The following is a 21477-nucleotide window of genomic DNA, read 5'->3' as shown; positions in this document are numbered from 1 at the left end:
AAATGTTTTCTACTGTTGCACTGAATAACCCCTAGAAGTTTGATCCCATAGTTCTGAAACACCCTGTATATTATTGGAATCTCTCTTTGCGTTAAAGCAATATTTCTCAATAATGCGTTAATCTAAATTGTCGAGTTGGCCATTATTATTATATAATTGCCTTTTGATCAATAATTGATCAATATTTAATTATAATTAATCGATGTTTCCATTGTATTTATTATTTAATAGTGATCATCGTTTGCAATTACAATAACTCATTCAATCAGCAATTAAATATACATTATCGCAATAATAATATAATTAATTGTTATGAATATATCAACGAATTTAACACGCGCGCGCGCGCGAGTACTTGTTAATTAACTAGTGGATAATCAAAGCTAGAGATCGTGTTTGAGGGTTAGCGAAATTTATTGAAAGGTTAGCGAAAAAACAGCCGATAATGTTACATTGACGAAACAATAGGAAATAATGTGTTACCTTCATTAAATAATCTATTTCGCAAAGTGATGCGCGCGAAGTGTATATTCTACCGCGCGATGGGAAAATTTTATATAATTTGCGCGAAATATATGCATAATGCGCGTCAGGAACAGTCTCTTACTAGGGCGTGTGTGGCCTGGTTAACACGCGAACCGTGTTCTTATCGTCTCGCGAGCAAAAACACGCTGATTAAAGAGATGTTGTAATAGCACGTCCGCGCGAGTCGTAATAGCACAGCGCGAAGTTGTTCCCGCAAACGTAACCAACTCGCGAAGTTGCGAGTAGGTGCAGTTTAAGTAATTCTCTCTCCCGTTCTCTCTTTTTAGTTACATCTCGAGAATATCCAGACGCGTGAGCTCCGCACCTTGATTAACTTGAAATAACGTTCGCGAGGAAAATGACTTTGGAAACACGGCGGGCGCGCGAACACGCTTTGTACCGAGATAACATGCGATAACAAAGATGTTCTTTGAGATTGTTGAGCGATGCACAATGCCGTACGGATCGCGACGCGGCAGAAAGTTTGCGTATATAGCAACTATCGCCGTTCAATTTGCGGACAGTGCAAAATCGTTGAGCGATAATAAAAGTTGCGCGAATTAGCGCGAGATTCGACGGGCAATAAATAACACGTTCGATCGCGCTCGCTGCACCGCAACGATAAATGTGCGCGAAAAGCCCGGACGGCGACAGATTAACACGTTTCCACTGTGGATTCGCCGTTTCCATGATAATCGACGAAGGCCTCTCGCCTGATTGGCACGTATATTCGCGGTACGATTTATTAGAGAGAGAGAGAGACAGAGAGAGAGAGAGAGGACGGCGGGAATTGACCGATTTTGTAGAGCGCGGCCGCATAATCCTGTCTTCGTTAGTCCCACCACCGTATCGCGCCGCCTCAATTAGTTCCCGTCAAGTGTCACCCGCGGCGGATACTATACGTGACGTCTAATTTTAGAAACGACGCTCTTAATTATCGCGCGAATCGCGAGCATCGTCTCATCTCTCCGTTTGCGCTGGCTCTCTCCTCTCTTTGTTTCCTCTCTCGTTTTCTCTCGCTTCCGAACTTCGTTATTGGCGTTATTAAACACGTGCTTGTCGGCGTTAATGCAATAATAGCGTGTTTCGTATTTTCGACAATCGAATTGTATATATAATTTGAGATGAAAGATCCGCGTGGAAAATTTCAACGGCGGAGAAATAAACGCGCGCGTGTGCAACGGAGAAAGAGCGAAAGAAAGGGAGAGAGAGAGAGAGAGAGAGAATAACGGTCAGAAATTTACTTTACATCAAAGGGATATTGGATTTAGTTCTCTTCGGCCGCGGAGAGATGAAAGATCTGCCGCTCGTGTTTTTCAGTACGTTAGACTGCGTTTTCGCGAAAAAAAAAAAAAAAAAAAAAACAGCAGCTGCCGCGAATGAAGAAAACGAAGGATTTTATTACGTAAACGTCGTAAACAAATTGTCTCTTTTCTACTCCCGAGAGACCCGATGTGTTGTTTTCACCTCCCTCGCCTTTTGTGTCGCTTCAGTTCTCATCGAAATTTATTGCAAAAATGTATCTCTCTTCTCTTTCGCGATGTAATTTTTCGTGAAATTTATTTCGCGCGTATTATATTTCATTTTGTTGCCGATTATATTTATTTGTTAATTTCGTGAAATATAAAACGTTTCTTTTTGGCCTGTCAATGTGATTAATTTGCGATCGATAAAAGTGGCATTTGTTTGTTTTTTCTTTTTTTTTTGTTTTTTTTTGTTTTTTTTTTGTTTTACGTAAACGAGTGTGCAAACACGGCGATTTTTTCAATCATCGTTTTCACGCGTGCAAATGCAAAATAGATGCGAATGAAGGAAATCAAAATAAATACAAAGTTTCGCACGTATATATTTTGCATTTGCGCGCGTTGAAGCTAAAATCGTTGTTTACACGTTCGAAGCAGAAAACGCCACTTTATCGCCAGCTTTTCACCAGATAGATATTGCGCGAAATGTCCTCTTCTCTCTTGTAAGAATATTCAATTTCCCAGCAATATCAATGCCAGCATTGTCGAGAAGTGGCTCCATCCTACTAACAGTATGTATGGAGTTGATGATCCAGTTGTATGTAATGAGGTCATTCCCTCTGAATCGAGTTCGTGCGGGTAGGAAGGTGTGACGTATTGCGAATCGAACGAAGTAACTTTGTAGACTGGCGGTGGTGGTTTCAATTTCGCGCAGTAAAATACCGTTAGCTCTGCCGAGCGATTGTCTGGAACTCTGTTGCGCCATTTTTTCTACATTCTGCCATTCCGATATTCACTTTGTTCGGAGAGCTGTTTCTTTTTTTTTTTTTTTTTTTTTTTTATACTAAAAAGCTCCGACAATTTTGCGCGCGATGCTTCACAGAAAAAAGTCTGGTCCTGTCTTTGGTGAGATATAAAAGGTTCGCTTAAGCAGGCACGTAACGATCGATCTTTAATTTGTAGCTGTAATAAAATACAAGAAGCGAAATAATCGATATAATCGAATAGTCGAACTTCGAAGTTCTCGATTGCAACGAACCAATGTTGTAGTATTTTTTTATATCTAATTATTTTCTCACCTAATTATTTTGTTATCTAATATTATTTAATATTATATAATTTGTTAAAATATTAAATTAATTAAATTAAAAATTATTATTAAAAATTTAAATATTACTTTAATTTTTTCTAATTAATTTTTTTTTTACGTATTACAAAATATTTTTCGCCACAATCTGCCTTGTGCTCTTGAATGATCCTAATGATTATACATGTAAAGTTTTATATAAAAAAAAAAAAAAAAAAAAACAAAAAAAAAACAAAACCAAAAAAGGAACTTAGAATAGCACAAGCAGCCAATGTCGCAATCTTCGTGGAAGACGTCTCGTTGCAATTGTGATGATTACGCACTCAGCAATCACGCAATCCCCAGAAATCCGACACGCGCAATGAAATCAAAACCTTACGTTAATTGGGTGAAAATTGTCGGCGAGAGAAAACGTAGGGTGCTGGAGGGAAGTAACGGGATGAGGAGAGGGGAGAAGGAAGGAAAGGGTGAATGTGGGAGAGAACGAAAGGGAGAGCTTGTAAGAAAGGATAGACGGGGGGGGGAGGGGGGAGATGTAACGGGAGGTTACGCTCGGAGTTTGACACAGTCAGAGACCGGCGTTGCTTGGCAACCTCTAAGGGTGGGAAACCCTACATTGGCGTAGGGTATACTTGCTACGAATTTATGCGCTATTATCATTCCCCATACCACATACCTGCTATATACCTTTATTTCATCTCCCGCGAGGGCACACGCGAAAAACCATCGCGAATCGACGACCACCGCTAACAATCGGCTCCGGAATGAATGCAACGAAATTGGCTATTTATCCTTAATGGTGTTCGTATTTTGTCGCAGAGGATTTTAAAGCAATCAGATGTACTTACTAATTAGAGTTACAATGTGTAGTTAGAGTTACAACGTATAGTTTAGTTTTCTTCTCTCATCTGGGGAATTATTATCTGTCTAATCTCTATAATCAGGGGAGGGGGGAGGATTACACATCTCTCACAGCACGAAGTGTCGCCGAAACATTACAAGAATATTCATTTCGCAACATTGAAATATTTCCGAAAAATTGCCACGGTATAAATTCGCTTCGGAACGTATTTTCTTGCAATGATGCTGACGTGTTTCTTAAATATATCGCCAAGACCGATCTCTCTGCAAACGTTGATGCAATATTCATAAAAATCCATCTTCGTACTTGTTAAATTTATTTACACACAGTTTAAAGAGAGAATTATATATATATATATCATCAAAGAATTTGTCTGCAATATTTTTGACACGTAAAATTTATATGTGATTGCGATAAAATATTGCAACGATATTGCGCAACATCCTCTGTGGAATAAATTAAACTAAAATAAGAGTAATGAAATTTCTAAACTATTTGTATATATCGATCGTGGAATAAATCAATGTACACACAATACAAGACAGAAGTCTCACACGCGGTGGCTTCTTCTCTCAGTTCTACGGAGCGCGGCGCATTTTCTCTAATGTCGCTCTCTATACATAGATCGTATCTCCGGTTTCCCGCACAAGGTTTACCTTCACCTTCGGGCGATCTTTTTATAAAGATATCATCATACCGTGTGAGATCTCACAAAGCGGAAGTTGTTCATTCGAGCAACATTGCGTCGCGCATTGCCACTGATTATCTTCTCTTAGAATTACGTTAAGCGCGAATATTACGTTTAAACGCAATACTTTTTCCGATAAGAGTTGTGATCACTAAGAGCGGCAATTGAGATTTTAATGACATTCATAACAATCATATTAACCGTACGTTATTCATTAGACCGTATCGCGGGTGTATAACCGTCGTAATGGCCGGTCCTTGCAACTTGTTGCGTTCAATCTCGTCGTAAAGCAGAAATTGCGTGCATATAATCCTTTATAACGTAACGCTCTATACCATCTGCGCAATGTCGTGAGAATTATCTGATATAAATTTAACGAAGCTCTTGCATGCGATCCAAAGAATTTTATGCCCGCGAAAGATTGTGGAATTGTATTGTTTTTTTTAGTCTTGGGAATGTGAATATATATATATATATATATATATATATATATATATATATATATGTACACAGATATATATAGTTGCCGATCGCGCGTTGCTCGATATAAATCAATTATTACGCGGCAGTTTTCAATTGCGTATTATTATTAACGAAAATCAAGGCGGTCGAGAGCGGTCTTGAGTAAACGCCGTAAGTTTTTCTTTTTAACATTTTTGTTTTTCCAGTCAAGTGATTCCGGAGGATTTCGCGCACGTAGAAGATCACCCCAGGCAATCGCAATGGCCACGCTATCTTTGCGCATCTCTATACCGGAGAAAAATGCCACGAAGATGATGCAGTTTGATCCCAGCACGTCGGTGTATGATGCTTGTCGTATCATCAGAGAGAAACTTGCCGAAGCCACCAACATGGGTCAACGTAAGCCCAGTTGGAGATGTTTTATTCATCATTCGCACAGTTTTTTTTGTCAATTAATTTTTTTTCGCAAAAAGATTGTTATAAAACTTCCTGATGATATTCAATTAATGTCGATTAATTACTACGAGTGTGCGCGCAGTTTATTCTGCATTAATTCTTCGTGAGAACAGACTGTAAAAATGACGTACGAGTTGGACAGACTTGGGTTTCTCTGTGAAACCCACGCGACTTTAAAATCAAATATTTCTGTGAAAAAAATCAATAATTTTTCAATTTTGTTTTTTTTTAAATCGAAAGTTCGAACAATTCTGCGTCGATAAAAAAAACATTGGAAAAATCTCTAGTAATTTCGAGGATATAAGCGTTTAAAAATTAAAAAAAGAAACTAATTTTTACTAGAGACGCAATTTTTGAGTGGGTCTGGGAGACCCCTGTCTGTCCGCGAAGAGTTGATGCAGAATTTTATCTCGTGTAACAAACGAGCAGCCCTAAGTTCTTGTTGAAATTTAATCTACTTTGGTGGATATAAATAAAAATTAAAAATGATAATTTTTAATTGAGTAATGATTTAAATTTAGAAATATAAACAAAAGCTAATACAATGCGTAAGTTGTTGTTACTCTCTCTTTCTCTCCCTCTCGTAGCGAAAGACTACGGATTGTTTCTTGCCGATGAGGACGTGAAGAAAGGAGTGTGGCTCGAGCCCGGACGTAATCTCGACTATTACATTCTGAGGAACGGGGATTTGCTTGAGTATCGTCGTAAACTCCGTACGCTTCGTGTCCGCATGCTGGACGGGACGTTGAAGACCATGCTGGTGGACGACAGCCAGCCCGTGGCAAATCTCATGGTAGTGATATGCACGAAGATAGGCATCACGAATCACGACGAGTATTCTCTGGTGCGCGAGTTCGTGGACGAGGAGAACGAGAATCAGAAACCTGGAAATTTCGGCACTCTCACGTTGAAACGAAAGAAAGAAGAGAAAGGCGAGAGAGACGCCAAGATGGAACAGTTGAGAAAGAAATTGAAAACCGACGATGAAGGTAAAAATATGAATAAGAGATATTCTTGATGTACAGATTTCAAAAAAAAAATTTTAATTGTTGTGGGATTAAATTTATTAGATTTTCGATTGCTTTGTGATTTTTTGTTTTTGTGTTTTGTCTCTCTTCGCAGTAAACTGGATAGATCCAAGCAAGACTCTACGCGAACAAGGAATCGACGAATCCGAACCTGTTCTCTTGAGGAGGAAGTTTTTCTTTTCCGATCAAAACATCGACAGTCGCGATCCCGTGCAATTGTCGCTTCTGTACGTGCAAGCGCGAGACGCGATTCTGGACGGCACGCATCCAATCACGCAGGAGAAGGCTTGCGTCTTCGCCGGCATCCAGTGCCAAATTCAATTTGGCGATCACAAGGAAGAAAAGCACAAACCGGGCTTTTTGGAGTGAGTATCGACGTGATCTCTTACAGTGCGGTGTGTGTGTGTGTGTGTGTGTCTCGAGTATAACTTCTTGTTTTTTTTTTTTTTTTTTTTTTTTAGTCTCAAAGAGTTTCTTCCACAATCGTACGTGAAGGTGAAAGGGATCGAGAAGAAAGTCTTCGCGGAGCATAAAAAACACGTCGGGCTTTCGGAACTAGACGCCAAAGTCTTGTACACGAAGACCGCGCGGTCGTTGAGCACGTACGGCGTTACGTTCTTCTTGGTGAAAGAAAAGATGAAGGGCAAAAATCGTTTGGTGCCGCGTCTGCTCGGCGTGACGAAGGACTCGGTTCTCCGACTCGACGAGAAGACGAAGGAGATCCTGAAGACGTGGCCGTTGACGACCGTGCGACGATGGGGCGCCTCGCCCAACACCTTCACCCTCGACTTTGGCGACTACTCCGATCAATATTACAGCGTGCAAACCACCGAGGCGGAGCAAATCCTTCAACTGATTGCGGGATACATTGACATCATTCTGAAGAAGCAGAAAGCGAAGGATCACTTCGGTATTGAGGGAGACGAGGGATCGACCATGGTCGAGGACAGCGTGTCGCCGCTCAAGTGAGTCCCATCCGTGCTTTCAATACACGTTTACAACTTCTCCGACACTTTGAATAGATCGAAGTAATAATCATCATTAGGAAACTATTAGAGTAATTATCAGTTCTTGAGTTAGATTCGCCGTGAAGCAAACTGGCTGTGTTAAGTGCGCGTCATGTCGAGAAAATATTTCGCATTAGTCCGATCATGGAGGAGTTTCTTAGACGCCACGCGAATAAGCGACCCGTTTCCAATGGGTATTCATCATTGAATCAGAAATTAACTCTGTTTGAACAAAATTATTATTATATTCTACTCAAAGTTTTACACACACACACACGCATCTATTTCACTCGATAGGGCCACCATCATGCAACACGAGACTAGCAATGTCGGCAAAGGAAATGTAGAAGCCGTCTCGGTCGCGATACCAGCTGTCATGAGAGCCGGAGGAGATGGTAAGCATGTTTCGAAAAAAGTTTTATTACATGTTTTATTTTATTTTTCTATTATTTTTAGATTTGAAATTTGGGGTTTTTTTTTTTTTTTAATAGTATCTCATTGTGTGCTATTCAATAGCGATTAGATGTACAAATTATCAAAATTTTTGAAGTCTCTCCAATGATCATAACAAATTAAATATGTGTACATATTAAATTGTTATAGAGCAATATTTTTTTTTTTTTTTTTTTTTTAGTTTTCACACATGAATTTAGAATTGTAATATATATATATGTATTATATTTAGAAGAAAAAGATCAATTAGCGATCCTTTGCACGATTGAATCCTCGGATTTTAGCTATCAATATAGCTATATATATATATATATGTTCTTATATGTACATACACTTTTCACTATGTAAATACACGTTTACTTGGCTTCTAGCGTGTTTGAGATATTGCTTACGAAAAAACACAAAAGAGTTGAAATATCCAAATTATTTAATCACTAGCTTTCAATGACAAAATCCGAAGAGATTTACAGTATCGAGGACTCGATCGGGATGATCAATAATTGTAAATAGAATAATAGATCAAAAAAGCACACGGTACGATTTGTAGGAGCTCGACCGTACGGAACTGGCCACATAGGTGGTGCCCAATACACGACCGTTAGCGGGCAAGTGAACATCGCTCATGCTGCACCTATGGTAAGCTCCGTTGAAAAAAACCGCCCAAAAGCTGTGCCCAAGCTCAGCCCTTGGATGTTGATGTTTTTTAGTTGCTTGTTATAAACTTATATATATATAAATATATATATATATATATATATATACGCTTCGAAGTGTATAAGAAAAAAAAAGTGATATCTCTCTTCTGCCAAATCCCTCGGCGACGCAGTAACGACATTGTGACAATGTGAATCGTGTCGTGCTACTGTGTGTGATTATCGACGATTGATCGTATCAAGTATGAGAAACGGTATACTACGCACTTCTTTTCTATAAATATGTAAAGTCGCACTAATGAAAATCACATTGTGTTGCACATGAAAGAGCCGAAATTCTTTGTGAGACTAATAGACGGTTTAAATTTATTTTCATGCTAGGCGCCTTCTATTGCGGACACAGAGTAGGTACAATACGATAAGATGTTTAGCTATCTGGTGTGTTTTATCTTCTCTTTCAGTTCAATACAAATCTTCCGTTATTATATACATCTACAAGTTTGATTGATTTGCGTTTCGAATTTGTCAATATCGATCACTTCTTGATAGAGCATTTATTGAAAAAAAAAAAAATAAAAATTATATATATAAATATTTTTCTGTCTCTTATAATTGCTCTTTTGCGACAAATTATCAAATCGTTAATCGCGTATCGCTGCAACCTTTGTTGCAACTTACCGCTTTATTGTGTACGCTTCGTTATATTTATTTGTTTGTTGATCGTCATGAGCAAAATGTTGCATTTCCGCATTTGCGTTCAAGCGAAATATTGATAAATTATGATCAATAAAAAAAAAAAAAAATACTTTTTCGCAATATGTAAATATGTTCGAAATTAGGTCCAACAAACCAAGGTGACATCCGTCCTATCTGAACCGCAACGTGCCTTACTATCAACTATCACTGCTGGTCACGAGGTGATTCATATTGCCGAAACCGAACTTTCTACAAAGGCTCAACTGCCCGAACTTGGTACAGATCCAGCATCTCTGAAATGGATCGAACAGACAATCGACACCCACAAGCAAAACGTAGGCTCGCAGATCGCGGCGATGAACGCCGCGACCGCTCAGGTGGTCACATTGACTTCCGGACCAGCCGATGACGTCGATCATACCGCGGTGGGAGCCGCGATTACTACGATCGCTACGAATTTACCGGAGATGACGAAGGGCGTGCGAATGATAGCCGCTCTCATGGACGACGAATCGTCCGGTGAACGGTTGTTGGACGCCGCGAGAAAACTTTGTTCAGCGTTTTCGGACCTGCTGAAGGCTACCGAGCCAGAAACCAAAGAGGTGAGTTCGTCATTGCGTTAAAAACAGAAAAGTAACGGAATTAACAACAACGTAAAATTTATATATTAGATTAGGATTGTAATCCGCGATTAAAAAATTGTGCGTCACTTGATATCTTTTCTTTTTCTATGCAGCCTTTCTATGTAACATCTACACCCTACGAACAATATGTAAGCACTAACATTTCGGCTCTATGCTATTGTAGATCTGCTTGTACGGAGACACGTTGTGCAGTTCTTCCCGAGCACTTTAAGTGATGCTTTTAAACAATCTTTTAATAACTCAATATAGATAGTTATTTTACAATTACTTTTTTCCTTTCGTTTAATCTTATATATGTTTTCTATCTTCTCTTTTGTTTTTAACGTATATATTTTGTAAAATTGTATGAATTATTTTTTATTCACATTTTTAGCCAAGGCAAAATCTATTGAATGCTGCTTCGCGTGTGGGTGAAGCGTCGCATCAAGTACTGACGACTATTGGCGAGGAGGACGACTCGAATCGCGAGCTGCAGGACATGCTTCTCGCGCTTGCCAAGGCCGTGGCCAATACTACCGCTGCTCTTGTGTTGAAAGCGAAGAACATAGCTGCGACGTGCGAGGACTCCGCCACGCAGAACAGAGTCATATCAGCCGCGACACAGTGCGCGCTGGCCACGTCGCAGCTTGTAGCTTGTGCCAAAGTGGTAGCGCCAACTTTACACTCGCCTGCCTGCCAAACACAATTAATGAATGCCGTCCGCGAGGTGACCAAAGCTGTGGAACGCTTGGTACAAGTCTGCAACGAGACGTGCAACGATGAGAATCTGTTGAAAGAACTGAGCCTTGCCGCTAGCGAAGTCAGTCGCACGTTGAACGATCTTCTTAATCATATCAAAACTGCCACTAGAGAACGCGCCAAAGAGTCTATTCAAGAAGGCGCGGTGGAAACCATTCTCGTTGCGACGGACAGATTATTCGCAAGCACCGGCGATGCCGGTGAAATGGTTCGACAAGCGCGAGTAGTCGGTCAGGCTACTGCGCAACTGATCCAAAGCATCAAAGGCGAGGCGGAAAGACAAACCGATTCCGAACAGCAACAACGATTGTTAGCCGCGGCGAAAATGCTCGCTGATGCTACCGCCAAGATGGTCGAAGCAGCACGCCAGTGTGCTAGCAGTCCGCACGACGCCAAGATGCAGGATCAGCTGCGGCAAGCGGCTGAGGAATTACGAGCTGCGACCACCGCGGCGGCTATACCGGCATTACGCAGAAAACTCATCACGCGTTTGGAAGTGTGCGCTAAACAAGCCGCGTCCACGGCCACGCAATGTATCGCGGCGTCTTCCGGAGCCGCGCATCATAATACTAACCCGGCTAGTCAAGAGGAATTTAACATGGAATGCCGCACAATGGCTCAACATATTCCGCATCTGGTATCGGGCGTGAAGGGCACGCAGGCACAGCCGGACAATCCTACAGCACAATTGAATTTGATAAACGCTTCCGAACAGTTCTTACAACCAGGCACGGCTGTGGTAAAGGCGGCCAGAGCCGTGTTACCCACGGTTACCGATCAGGCATCCGCCATGCAACTCAACAACACATCCCAGCAATTGGGTTCTTCGTTGGCAGATCTTCGATCGGCGGTGACGCGTGCCAGAGAGGCCTGCGGCGGATTGGAGCTCGATGCCGCAGAGGAACTGATCAATAGCCTGAAGGACGAATTGGGTGAGTTCTATCGTGCTGTCGAAGCTGCTTCGTTGAGACCACTGCCGGAAGAAACCACGGAATCCACCGCTCTTCGACTTGGGGCCACGTCAAAGAACGTTGGATTCGCTATGGCGCAGCTGTTGTCCGCTGCCAAGCAAGGCAACGAGAATTACACTGGAAGCGCCGCCAGAGAAACCGCGTCGGCTTTGAAGGATCTCACTTACGCTGTTCGCGGCGTGGCTGCGACCTCAAATCAACCTGAGACGCAGAAGAAGGTTCTGATGACGGCCGAAGACGTGATTCTGCGATCGTTGCATTTGGTCAAGGAAGCGCGACGCGTATTGAAGAATCCCGATGATCTTGAAAACGAGGCCACTTTAGCCGCGGTAGCCAAAGACGTTTCGAACTCACTGAACAAATGCGTTTCCTGTCTTCCCGGGCAAAGAGATGTAGACGAGGCTTTACGCAACATTGACGATATGGCTCAAGTGCTCAACATGAACGAATTCCCGCAAACGAACAAGAGTTATGGGTGCGCAACTTTATATATATATACATAATGACGTTTCGCGTTTGTTTTCTCGTTTACTTTAGTTTAGTTTCGATCTCACTGCTTCGCGTACTCTTATCGGTTTTCATTAGCATATACGGTAGAACTCCAGTAATTTCGAGCACATGGGACCGATTCTTCCTAGAATTCGAAATTATTTTCTTCCCCTTCCATTTTTTTCCCCTTCCAGCGACCAACTGGTAGCAAGGAGACGAAAGATACAGTCATTGTGTTTCTCTCTTTGTTATATCTGCGCATTCTAGCGAGTTGCGCAGTCACTCAAGAATATTGGGGAATCATGAATAGTGGGGAGAAACTATTGGCCCGCCTATCAAGGAGAAGTCGAAATTGTAGTGTTCGAAATTACTGGAGTTCTACTGATAGATACTGTACTATTTCAGTTTTGTTTATTCCAGACTTGTTTTACTTTTTCAGACAACTGCAAAACGATCTCAATAACGCAGCCGCAAATCTAAACGATGCATCCTCGAACGTAGTTTCATCTGTACGTTCACCTGTGCAGCTGGCAAACTCGTCGAAGCAATTCACCAACGCCTTCGGCGACTTGTTGGGCGTGGGCATGGAAATGGCTGGTCAAACGGCGATCGAAACTCGCAGTCAGGTGGTGGTGTCCCTGAAAAACGTCACCATGACATCCGGCAAGTTACTTATAACTGCCAAATCGGTCGCGGCCGATCCGACCGCGCCGAACGCGAAAAATCAGCTCTCGGCTGCCGCGCGCGCGGTCACCGATTCCATCAATTATCTGGTGGATGTGTGCACTTCAGCGGCGCCTGGACAAAACGAGTGCGACAACGCCATCAGAAACATCCAGTCGATGCGATCACTGCTAGATAATCCGAGCGAGCCGATTTCCGACGCTTCGTACTTCGAGTGCTTAGAAACTGTCATGGAGAAGAGCAAAAGTCTCGGTGACGGTATGACCGGTATCGCAAATCACGCTAAGAAATCGGAATACGAACAATTCTCAGTCGCGGTTCGCGGAGTTTCCTCATCGATCTGTGGTCTGATTGAAGCGGCGGCTCAAGCGGCCTATCTAGCGGGAGTGAGCGATCCTACGTCAGTAGCAGGTAAACCAGGTTTGGTGGATCAGGCGCAATTTTTGCGAGCGGCACAGGCGATTCATAGCGGCTGTCAGAGTCTTGGCAATCCCACCAGTACTCAGCAACAGGTGCTCTCGGCCGCAACTATGATCGCAAAACATACCAGTGCGCTCTGCAATGCTTGCAGAGTCGCTTCCAGCAAGACGAGTAATCCGGTAGCCAAACGACACTTTGTTCAATCGGCCAAGGACGTGGCCAATTCGACATCGTGCCTTGTTAAAGAGATCAAAGCGCTCGATCAGAATTATTCCGATTTTAATCGGGAGAAGTGCGCAGAAGCCACGAAACCGCTACTTGAGGCGGTCGACAATCTCTGCACGTTCGCCAGCTCTCCTGAATTTGCGAGTCAACCGGCTAAGATATCTATCGCTGCCAGAGCCGCGCAGGAGCCGATCACCAGCGCCGGTAAATCCATCATCGATGGTTCTTGCGCCATGGTACAGGCGGCGAAGAGTCTTGCGGTCAGCCCGAAGGATCCACCAACCTGGCAATTGCTGGCCAATCACAGCAAGAGTGTTAGCGACTCGATTAAGTCGCTTGTGGCGTCGATTCGCGATAAAGCGCCTGGTCAGAAGGAATGCGACGCCGCGATTGAAAAAATATCGGCGCGAATACGCGAACTTGACGCCGCTTCGCTGAGCGCGGTCTCGCAAGCGTTGCTACCGCGTCGTGAGAACACCGTGCAAGGATTTACCGATCAGATGGAGAGCAGCGCGAGCGAGCTGCGCGAAAAACTGGAACCACTGCGCACTGCCGCGAAATACGAGGCGGAGAACGTCGGTCATGCCGTAAATCAGATCGCTCTTTATTCGGAACCGCTTGTCTCGGGCGCGATTGGCGCCGCGTCCAACATGGTACATTCAAAACAGCAAATGGTGCTGCTGGATCAAACGAAAACCGTTGCCGAGTCCGCGCTACAACTGATCTACGTTACCAAGGAATCCGGCGGTAACCCGAAGGCTGTCGCGCTTCATTCCGAGGTCGATGAAACTGTGGAGTCCACTAAGGACGCACTTCAGGAGTTACAGAATACTCTCGAGACCATATCGACGTCCGCGGGTATCGTCACTGGTCTGATTGACACAATTTCCCGCGCGATGGTCAGACTGGAAGATCAGCGGATGTCCACTATCGACACCGTGGATTCGTATGTCGATTATCAAACCAGGATGGTCGAAGCCGCTAAGGAGATTGCTCGATTGGCACAAGAAATGGTAAGCCGTGGGAGATAAACAGCTTGATGTATTTCGTAAAAGTCGCAAATTGATTGCATTGATATTCTTTTTTTATTTCAGTCGACTAAGTCGAGCACCGACGTAGCTCGATTGGGACCTTTAGCGGTCGATATATCACACAAGTACACCCAACTCGCTCGCGACACCTCGGGTGCTTCCGCCGCGGCGTCTAACGCCGATGTATCCGCGAGACTTCGCACTGGCGTTCAGGAACTCGGCCGAGCATGCGCGGACATCGTGCGCGCCGCTGGCACCTGCCAGATGTCACCCGGAGATGTGTACGCTCAGCGGGAAGTCGCGGAGCACAGCAAGATCGTGACCGAGAAGGTATCGCAGGTGTTGGCCGCTTTGCAGGCGGGATCGCGCGGCACTCAGGCGTGCATCAACGCCGCCAGCACTGTTTCCGGTATCATTGGCGACCTCGACACCACCATCATGTTCGCGACCGCCGGCACGTTGCACGCCGAAAATGAGGGCGACACGTTTGCCGATCATCGCGAGAACATATTGCAAACCGCCAAAGCCTTGGTAGAGGACACGAAGACCTTGGTGGCGGGAGCGGCATCTTCGCAAGAGCAATTGGCAGTCGCGGCACAAAACGCGGTATCGACTATCGTTCAGCTCGCCGAAGTGGTCAAGTACGGAGCGGCCAGTCTGGGCAGTCAGAATCCAGAGGCCCAGGTGATGCTGATTAATGCCGTCAAGGACGTCGCCTCCGCACTCGGTGATCTCATACATGCCACGAAAGCAGCGAGCGGGAAGCCCATCAACGACCCCAGTATGTCACATCTCAAGGATTCCGCCAAGGTAACTTCTTTGAAAGTATTTCGCATTATTTCTGCTTATTTCGCCTAATTATTGTCGTTGATAATCTGAGAACGAAATCATTTTATTTGTGTTTTCACTGTCGCTTAAAAAAAAACCCAGTCGCCATTAACCCCAATTGGACGCGCTTGATTGAGAGAATTTGCTCGCATAACGATATTATTTGGCAAGTTTTGAGAGATTAACAAAACGTCTCTCTGATGCGAATCAATCTAATAAAACATTTTAATATAACTCTCTCTAGCGAATTCCTTTGTCAATTAATTCGCAGAATATATTGTGTACTTATCTTAGATAATTATTAGAACTCACATCTCTGTCCTAGATATTTTTTCAATCCCTTCCTAGATATTTTTTATCGAGATAATCTTCAAGTCCGCAAAACGTGTGTGTGAAGATTAATGAAGAATTTGGTGTGTTTCTCTAAAATCGATTAACTCGTTGCCGATGAAGTTTTTTAAATGTCGACTTAAAATACGTAACCGTAGAGAGAATGCATATCCTTCTCAGAATCATTTTTTTTTTTTTTTGGGTGGACTTTAATTGACACATTGTGACAAATTCTTTGTCTTTTTATTTGCCTCTAACCGATCACGTTTCTCGCTCTAACTCTAAAGTATCTATTTCGAACGCGAACGAATGACAAACGTTCGTTGTCTCATCGTCGAATCATGCACGAGGTCGCACGAAAATCTGGGGCAACGATATCAAGACCAAAATATGTGATAGACGACTGTTAAAGTCCACCTTTAAGCGAACCGCTCCCTATGTTCAGCTTCGTATCTATCTTCTATGTGTGTGACATACTTGAACGACGGATGTGTTTTTATTTTTTTTATTTTTATTTTTTTATCTGGCGGAAGGCATTTTGTAGAGGATATGTTGTTTGTTTAACGATTATTTCCGTCTGTTGTTGCCACGCTTCTTCTTCTCGACGAGTGTCTTCGAGACTCGCGACAATTAGCAGTAGTGTAAATATACAATATACACAATATACGTTTTAACTTGTATATCTTGAATGTTGCCGATGCGAACGGTGGACTTTAATATGCAGTCTTATTGACGATTTTGGGTCTGGCCGATCCCGGATAGGTCTTAGAGCAACAGCTGCAGCAGCAGTTCGTGCATCTGAGCGACATGGGCGGCTCGGAATCGGAATGGTTCGTGTCCGATCAAGAGGAGGAGCTAATCCGTCTGCTTTCCACTTCCGAGAGCTCTCAACCAGCTCAACGAACGTCCGACTTGTTGTTGCTCATGTAGCCAGGGAGGTTTCCCTCACCTCCTCGTCGCCATTTGTATTTCCCATAATAATTTTATCGTTACAACACGAGATTAAAAACGCGTCGAGAGTAAAAACGATTTCAATTCAATTTGTTTGATACTTTTTGCGCAGATTTATACGACGTAGTCACTCAAATCGTATCATATCTCGGCGAGACGTGTGCCGATCTCTCTTCGCACTTGTAATAATCGACGAAGAGTTTATTTGTCAAAAATAATTTTCATTTTTTATGTGTGAGAATCTTTTTACGTGTTCTGAGAATGATAAAATAATAAAAATCGGTCTAATCTATGAGTGTGTGTGTGTGTCTCACTTTTTCCCGATATCCGCAAAGTGGACTTGATCTCTCGAGACACCTCGTGTCGTCTTGACGAATTCAATTTGTTTATAAAACGAGAAAAACATGCCTTGTCAAGCAAATCATCGATAGGTACGTACGTTTCTGTCACACCGATGCGTTTGAACTTATTAACAGACTTCTATCTCTAGTCGATTGTGTCGCTTTCGCGTAATTCCGCTTATATTATTGTCTCATCGTCAAAAAAGATTAGGGGGCGATAGGCTCGAGTAACCACGCGCCAGGCACTAATTAATCTTTATACGTATGTGTGTGTTAACATATTAATACAATATAATTTACATTTTTTATACGATATAGTTTATTTATCATTAAACCTTTAACATCACTGACTACGTGTGTTTTCGACTCCTCTTGCGGATATTAGTGTTAATATTGTAAAAAATTTTTTGACGGGATTTATGTAATACGAATGTATGTTAATGTATTGATGGATTCACACGATTTCAATTCTCATTCGTGCAGGTGATGGTAACGAACGTGACGTCGCTGCTGAAGACTGTGAAAGCCGTCGAAGACGAACACACACGCGGAACCAGAGCGTTGGAGTCCACGATCGAGGCGATAGCTCAGGAAATTCGTGCCCTCAACACCCCAGAGACCCAGAAAAGCAACGTGACGCCGGAAGATCTTGTGCGCTGCACGAAAAGCATCACCATATCGACGGCGAAGGCGGTCGCCGCCGGGAACAGTTGCAAGCAGGACGACATAATAGCCGCGGCCAACATGGGCAGAAAATCAATCAGCGATATGTTGACCATCTGTAAAGGCGCAGCTTACAACTGCGCCGAGACCGCCGAGCTGCGCGATCGTACCCTACAGGCGGGTCACGACGTCGCCATCAATTATCGCGAATTGCTTCAGGCCATTCTACAGATCTCGACCAGATCAGGCGACGCTAAACACACCTTGCCCGCGATATCGCGCAAGATCGCGCAAAGCGTGACGGAGTTGGTGGCGGTGGCGGAACTGTTGAAAGGCAACGACTGGGTCGATCCGGATGATCCGACAGTGATCGCCGAGAACGAACTACTCGGAGCGGCCGCCAGTATCGATGCAGCCGCCAAAAAACTGGCCAGTTTAAGACCGAGAAGAAGTATCCAGGTGAGTGTTCGACGTAGATTATATTTTCATTGTAATAACTATGATGTAACAGATAGCGGACGAACGAACGTTTTTTCTGATCTCCGCAAGATATGTTTGATTTTCTTGGTCGTTGTAATCGATCGACCGAGAATCGAACATATTATTACGGCGGTTGGAGAAGTCAACACATGTGCACAGCGGGTAAGTAATAGAGTAATAAATTTATGAAGAAAAAGAAATTTGAGAGAAAGTATTGTATCTCCAGTCTCTTTACATGTGATTTTCTCTTTCACCAAAAATTTGTGTTACATAATATAAATTTTTACAAAATATATATTCTCTCTTTTATTTTTTAATAGGAGGCCAATGAAGACATGAATTTCGACGAGATGATTTTGGAAGCCGCTAAATCGATCGCTGCCGCTACCTCGGCATTGATAAAAGCCGCCAGTGCCGCCCAACGGGAACTCATCGCCACCGGCAAGGTATCACGCACGCCGTTGACTAGCTCCGACGACGGCCAATGGTCCGAGGGCTTGATTTCAGCTGCACGACTGGTGGCAGCCGCCACCCACAGCCTCGTGGAATCCGCAAACGCTCTCGTTCAAGGAGTAAGCTCCGAGGAAAAGTTGATTTCCAGCGCCAAGCAGGTTGCCAGCAGCACGGCGCAACTGTTGGTAGCTTGCAAGGTCAAAGCCGATCCTGATAGCGAAAGCACGAAACGTTTGCAGGCGGCCGGTAACGCCGTGAAACGCGCTACTGATAATCTCGTACGTGCTGCGCAACAGGCTATCCAACAAGAGGAGGACAGATCTTTGATCCTAAACCGTCGCATGGTGGGCGGTATTGCGCAGGAAATCGACGCACGTTCGGAGGTATTGCGAATTGAGCGCGAGCTGGAGGAAGCCCGAGGCAGGCTAACCGCTATACGTTTAGCTAAATACAAGAACAGACCGGACCTGGTCGATGGAGACGGCGATTTGTCAGCCGAACAGAGCAGTTACCAAAGTTACACAACTCGCTACGAAACGAAAGCGTACGAGCCGCAGAGCTCACCTGTACAGGCAATGAATCACACTCTGGATCAGCTACATTCCACCACGCAGCACATCAGCCATCATTTCGCCGGTGGCGATCGACAAAATCTGGTTAGTCCGGAAAAAGTACACTCGACTCAAAGCACACTTGAGAGGAAGATGAAGGACAGCCAGTATCGATCCGCTGTGGACAATCAGTATGGATCCCTGGACAGAAAATACATCGTTGACAGTCATCAGGAGAGAAGTCCGTACGTTGTCACCGAGAAGAAGATTATTACGGACAATTCTCCCGCTCAATACAGCTCGATCGAGCGGAGAATCAATCAGGAAAATTACATAACTGAGAAAAAGGACGGACTTGCTTCGTATCCGCCGCCTCAACACATCATGTATTCGATCAAATCCCCGATTGTGAAAGAACAAACGCTTGAAGATACAAAGTTATCGCAAGATCAGTTGAAGTATTCGACCGATCGGTTCTCGAGCATTAGCCCGAGCATGAGCACGTTCCGTTCCGAGAAGCAATTGGACACTCAACGATTTGGCAGCAGCATTCCGCAACATCAGACGTTCAAGAATATCGAGAGCAAAACTATCCCCGGTGGCAGAGTCGAGACTATCACGACGAAAGTTTACTCATCCACGCCCGGCAAAAGCAGCGGTTCGAATTACGAGACCACCGAGGAGACCAAAGAGTACAAAACGTCCGGAAACGAATTGTCCACGTTCAAGGGCTTCGACAACGACTCCGTCGAGGAACGCTCGACCAAACAGACGATGCACAAAGTTACGGAGAAGAAGACTGTCACTATGACCATGTCGAGTCGGCAAGAATCCAATACCAAGACCTTTCGTTACGAAGATAAATAATTAAAAACAAAAAAACAAAAAAAAAAAAAAAACAATGATAAAGATCGATCGCACGTGTACACAATTATAACGGTAATTCTTTTTCATCCAGAAGTAATCTCAGAAAAATAATTCACTTATATACGTAATTCGTATCTATATATATATATATATATATATGGGTACAAATTATTCTCTTACCTATATTAAAAAGGGGTAGGAATGTATCAAGGTCAGCGCTTACATCGACAAACGAGTCTCCACTAACCGGTTTTTTTTATCGAGAGAAAATGCATTAAATGCATTCCTCCATCCCCGGAGGAAGACGGAGAGAGTAGACTACCATCTGGGGCTGCTGTTTGCAACAGCACCGGAGAGCCTCTGTTTCGGATCGGTAGCTTGACTTCACCACATAGTCAAACTTATCTACCGAGTTGATGACATCAGACACCAAAGAGAAGTTGCGAGACGTACTAGCTACTTGTTGTTCCACGCAAGTGGCATCAAAAAGATTGCATTTTGTCGTCAATTCAGTCCCTCAACGGAAAGATCGGCGAGTGACGAATGCTTCTCAGAATTGCGTGCCACTTGGTGAAGAGATCGAAGTTGCGCGAGTGTGAAACACGAACACGCCTGAATTCTTCACAACCCTCGTTTTTGACCAAGCTACCAACTCCACGCGTTGTTATTGGCACAGAGTCACGTCTTGTTTCTGTGCTGTTATTCGCATTTTAGAAAGATTTTCACAATTTTGGTCTCACGACTTTCCACTTGCGTCGTTCCATCTGTCTGCACGTGTAAAGAAATTTGTGTCCTTGCGATTATATTTGTGTCGTAGCGTGTTTTGACGCTTCGGAAAAAAAAAAAGAAGAAGATAACAGCGAGTCTTGTCTAGCAAATGGTTATCTAATAGGAAGTGACCTTAGAGATAGATGGACACGCGTGTGTACTTCCAATCTGCGGCATTGAATGTTTACAAATATTTCTTGATCGCGGTAAGCAATAAACAATAATATGTAATTAATAACCGTTGATTGTGAGTATCGTATAAAACGCGCTTTTTTTTTTTTTATGAAATAGGTTTCTAATGAGAACAAATTAATATTCCGCAGTATTTCAGGCTATCTTTGCGTTTTATTTGATTTTAATTATTGCACACATCTTAAACGATAGTACACACACACACACACATACACACACAGGACAGACACACGCATACACACGTGTAATCGCGCTTGGCTTAAGTAGAGTTTGTAATAATGTGTAGATAATTTTTTTTTTTTTTTTTATTTTATTCGTTTACGGTTAAGAAAACCGTGGGTTAACACAAGAGAAGCAACATATCATTTAATTTTATTAATTTTTCTGACGTCGCGCGCGCACGCAACGAGCGGCGCTCGGCAACGCGCGCGCCAGTACTACAATTAACATCTTCCGTCTTTCTCAATTAAC

At 43.4% G+C, this 21477-nt stretch overlaps 1 protein-coding gene across 7 annotated transcripts in view; it reads left to right on the top strand.

The window, feature by feature from the left end:
- The window catches only part of LOC109860348 (talin-1), a 42948-nt gene extending 21834 nt beyond the window's left edge, over window positions 1-21114 (top strand). For 5 of the 7 annotated variants that reach the window (XM_020439384.1, XM_020439381.1, XM_020439399.1 and 2 more), the window contains 13 exons: window positions 5294-5486; window positions 6131-6532; window positions 6666-6936; window positions 7033-7536; window positions 7876-7973; window positions 8579-8667; window positions 9524-9982; window positions 10117-10152; window positions 10398-12208; window positions 12662-14564; window positions 14646-15392; window positions 17516-18154; window positions 18496-21114. In XM_020439384.1, the coding sequence (XP_020294973.1) occupies window positions 5348-5486; window positions 6131-6532; window positions 6666-6936; window positions 7033-7536; window positions 7876-7973; window positions 8579-8667; window positions 9524-9982; window positions 10117-10152; window positions 10398-12208; window positions 12662-14564; window positions 14646-15392; window positions 17516-18154; window positions 18496-20046 (8649 nt within the window). In that variant the 5' untranslated portion in view covers window positions 5294-5347 and the 3' untranslated portion in view covers window positions 20047-21114. Of the gene's footprint in view, window positions 1-5293; window positions 5487-6130; window positions 6533-6665; window positions 6937-7032; window positions 7537-7875; window positions 7974-8578; window positions 8668-9523; window positions 9983-10116; window positions 10153-10397; window positions 12209-12661; window positions 14565-14645; window positions 15393-16502; window positions 17480-17515; window positions 18155-18495 lie in introns of those variants that run through there. The other 2 variants (XM_020439372.1, XM_020439409.1) reach the window with 2 other exon arrangements.
- The last annotated feature ends 363 nt before the right edge of the window (window positions 21115-21477 follow it).

This window comes from Pseudomyrmex gracilis, unplaced genomic scaffold, assembly GCF_002006095.1.
Source record: "Pseudomyrmex gracilis isolate BER0280 unplaced genomic scaffold, ASM200609v1 scaffold_7, whole genome shotgun sequence".
Lineage (NCBI taxonomy): Eukaryota > Metazoa > Arthropoda > Insecta > Hymenoptera > Formicidae > Pseudomyrmex > Pseudomyrmex gracilis.
The sequence above is the reverse complement of the archived record's forward strand: the minus strand, read 5'-3'. Positions and strand labels throughout refer to the sequence as shown.